The sequence below is a fragment of the Phaseolus vulgaris genome, chromosome 7 (assembly GCF_000499845.2).
Source record: "Phaseolus vulgaris cultivar G19833 chromosome 7, P. vulgaris v2.0, whole genome shotgun sequence".
NCBI lineage: Eukaryota > Viridiplantae > Streptophyta > Magnoliopsida > Fabales > Fabaceae > Phaseolus > Phaseolus vulgaris.
Genome location: NC_023753.2, coordinates 35281414 through 35284417, shown reverse-complemented (window position 1 = coordinate 35284417; position 3004 = coordinate 35281414). Strand labels below are relative to the sequence as shown.

Sequence of the window (3004 nt, the reverse complement as noted above, 5' to 3'; positions counted from 1 at the left end):
ACTCTGATATTTTCTGGGTTACCTTTGTTTCTTCCTCACATATTCTAATGAATCCTCATTGACTTTCATTCCTGAATCTTTTGATGACTTCTTTTCTGATAAGAAGATCTCTTCTAAAAAGAATCTGAACGATAAGCCATCTCTGTCACCCTTCATTTTCATTTTCTAATTTTCATAAAAAATGTAACATTTCTTTTCACTTTGAATGTGGACTGACTGACAGACTACCCACGTTTTCTTTTTATTCCATAAACTTTATTTGTTTAGTATTTTGTCATCGAACTAATACACTACCAACAATTATTTGTGTGTCAAGCCAAGTGAAAAGAATAAAATAAAGCATGCAACACGACACCATTGATCCCGATTATCACTTTGCTTCATGGGGGAGCTTCATGTAATAATTACCATTTTCCATAGAAATTTCATCCAATTCATGAATTTTAAAATCAACTAGAATTCATGGAATTGATTATGTTAGTGTATATATTATTTCACGACATGGAAAACCAGAGGCAGTGGCAATCAGAGCTAAGCATATAATAACTTTATATTCCTTTCTAGCAGATAGACCTGATACACCATCTTACAACCTTGTAGTTCAGAAATTCACATCTAACCCCCCAAAAAAGAAAAGTTGATTAAACATGGAAATGGAAGTAATAGTGCCCTGGTAGAGGATTGCTAGTATTGTCCTATGGAACAGAAACTACAACTACACTGCTCACATTGGTTTTACACAAAAAAAGATTAAAAAAAACAATTACTGTCACTAGAGGGGTCAATGCTTCTCATCGCTAAGCACATTAGTTGGAGGAACTAGAAGGATTTTGACTGCCACTTGAGCTGAGACTCAGGTCAAGAATGGAGTTTGAAGCATTAGCTTTCTGATTTCCCTTGGAGAGTTTCTGTTTGAGCTCAGACAACAGTGCCTGGTTCTCTTGATTAAGAAGCTGTGCCTTCTTCCTTAGTCTCTCGTTTTCTTTCATTATGTAACAGTTCTGCAGGTACAGCTTTGAGTTCAACCTCTCCATCACGGCTAATCAAATCTCCAAATTTTCCTGCACTGACCCTGAAACCAGAAAATAATTGTTATTGTTTGATCCACAGGATATGATATCGAGCAAAGAATCCAAAGACTTAAAGGGGTAGATTCATATACAGATATATATTATATTGGATTGAAAAGAAGAAGAAGAAGAAGGAAAATATAAAGTAAGAAAACAAGAAAGGAACAGAACCACCTTAATAATAAGTGAATGGAAAAAAAAGAAAGAAAGAAAGAAGAATATGCAAGCTTCCTAGTGAATGTGTTGCTTTATGAATTGCTTTGGTAGATATAATTATGACACTTAAGAGAAGAAGGCAAGATGAACAGGGAAAAGCATAGGGGGGGTGGAGGGCAGAACAATTGAGTCTTTTGGACCACCTTGTCAAATAAATAGAGCATATGGGGTTGTCTGAAAAACTAAAGAAGATGGATGATGCAGGGGGGGGAGGGGGGGGAATAAGTTAATAACAGTTGTCCAAACCTGCACTGACTTGAAAGCAGAAAAAGAAGATGGCTTCTTTCGGCTATCCCAAGAGGGAAGAAAAGGATAAAGGTCCTACCTACGTAAAAGAGACAAGCTTCGTACACCGAGATCTTCTGTGTGTTTGTATGTCTATGCAAAAACACAGTTCTTGGTGTTCCAAGCACACATAAGAGGCATTCCAAAAGGTTTTTAATATCCTCAGTAGTGCCAAAAGTTGCCAAAAGTAAAATGGAAATAAATAAATAACTAAATAACTTAATGGAAGGCTATGGCTAGAGAAAGACAAAGAAACCATTGAGGGTGTTTTCCTTTCTTTTTATTCTTTTAAAAAACTATAAAATAAAAATAAAATAAAATAAACGAAACAGAATCTACAGAGAAAAAGGTTTGATAGGCCAAAAACATTCCCTCCACAAAACAAGGTGGAGTGAAACTAAGATACCTCAAACTATGTGAAAGCCTTAAGTTAGAAGAAGCAAGCATGAGTACAGGTGATTTGGACTCAGATATCTAAACCAAAAAACACTAACTTTGCAACAGCCTAAAATACCATGTCTACATTTGTTTGTGAAAGTAATGAGGAAAACAAAACAGCACAACAACAACAACAAGAGGATGGATAATGTGTGTGTGAGAGAGAGAGAAAGAGAGAGAGAGAGAGAGGTGGGGTCCCCTTGTCTTTCCCCCCTGAACTTTTCGAAAAAGATCACCTTTTGAAGGAGGTTGGGAGACTTTGGTGGAGGAAGCAGAGTCTGGATTGTGGAAGGAGTAGCAGTGTGAAAAGGGTGAGTTTAGGGATGAGGAAGTGAGGGACAAGGGGAACAAAGGGTGTTAATTTATAGAGGAAAAAACACACAAGAGAGAGGAAGAGCACAGAGTCACAGACAGACACAATGGATGAAAATAAAAAAGAGAGAGGGTGGGGGGACGTGCCCCTCTTCTCTCTGACACAACAATCATGCATGTGTAAGCATGGAAGGCGGCCGGTTAGTAGCCTAAAAGATTTTATGTTTCGCTTCTATGATGATGCTTATGGCGTCATGCCAATCATGATGCTCTACCTTTCATTTTGCTTTTCTATTTTTTTAAGGGTACGTTCCTTCTTCTTTTCTTTTATCACCCAAATGTTGGTTAGGATCACATTTCCCACCAACTATGCTTTCACATGATTGGTGTACATATATCTAATCTACATTATACACATACACAACATGTATGTATCTGTGTATAACTTTATGTCCAAGATATCCTATTCAGCAGAAACAAAGTGTTTTGTTAAGAAACTGATCTGGTTTAAGTATGGCAGAAGAAGCAAAGCAATCCCTGTTGGGGGAGGGTAGAGTGGGAATAAAAGTGGTTATAATGGGGAGGAGAGGAACAATAATGGGGGCTTTCAGTTAGGGTTTGTAAAATGATGATGGGCTAGGCCGTCCCAAGATATGCAATGATGGTTTGGATTGGGTCCAAAA

The 3004-nt window shown here is 37.5% G+C and overlaps 1 protein-coding gene across 5 annotated transcripts; it reads right to left on the bottom strand.

Moving 5' to 3' along the window:
• Nucleotides 1–532: 532 nt before the first annotated feature.
• Nucleotides 533–2384, bottom strand: LOC137830343 (protein LITTLE ZIPPER 3). 5 transcript variants are annotated; one of them, XM_068637622.1, is made up of 2 exons: nt 2246–2384; nt 533–1072 (listed from the first exon to the last, which is right to left on the bottom strand). In XM_068637622.1, the coding sequence occupies exon 2, from the start codon at nt 1032–1034 to the stop codon at nt 807–809; it is 228 nt and encodes a 75-aa protein (XP_068493723.1). In that variant the 5' UTR covers nt 1035–1072; nt 2246–2384; the 3' UTR covers nt 533–806. The 5 variants fall into 5 exon arrangements, with proteins under 5 accessions (XP_068493723.1, XP_068493727.1, XP_068493726.1 ...); XM_068637626.1 differs by lacking the exon at nt 2246–2384 and adding an exon at nt 1978–2080; XM_068637625.1 differs by lacking the exon at nt 2246–2384 and adding an exon at nt 1612–1738.
• Between the last annotated feature and the right edge of the window lie 620 nt (nt 2385–3004).

Excerpts from the sequence above, each read along its gene's own strand:
- LOC137830343 (XM_068637622.1), bottom strand. The coding sequence starts at position 1,034 with ATGGAGAGGTTGAACTCAAAGCTGTACCTGCAGAACTGTTACATAATG.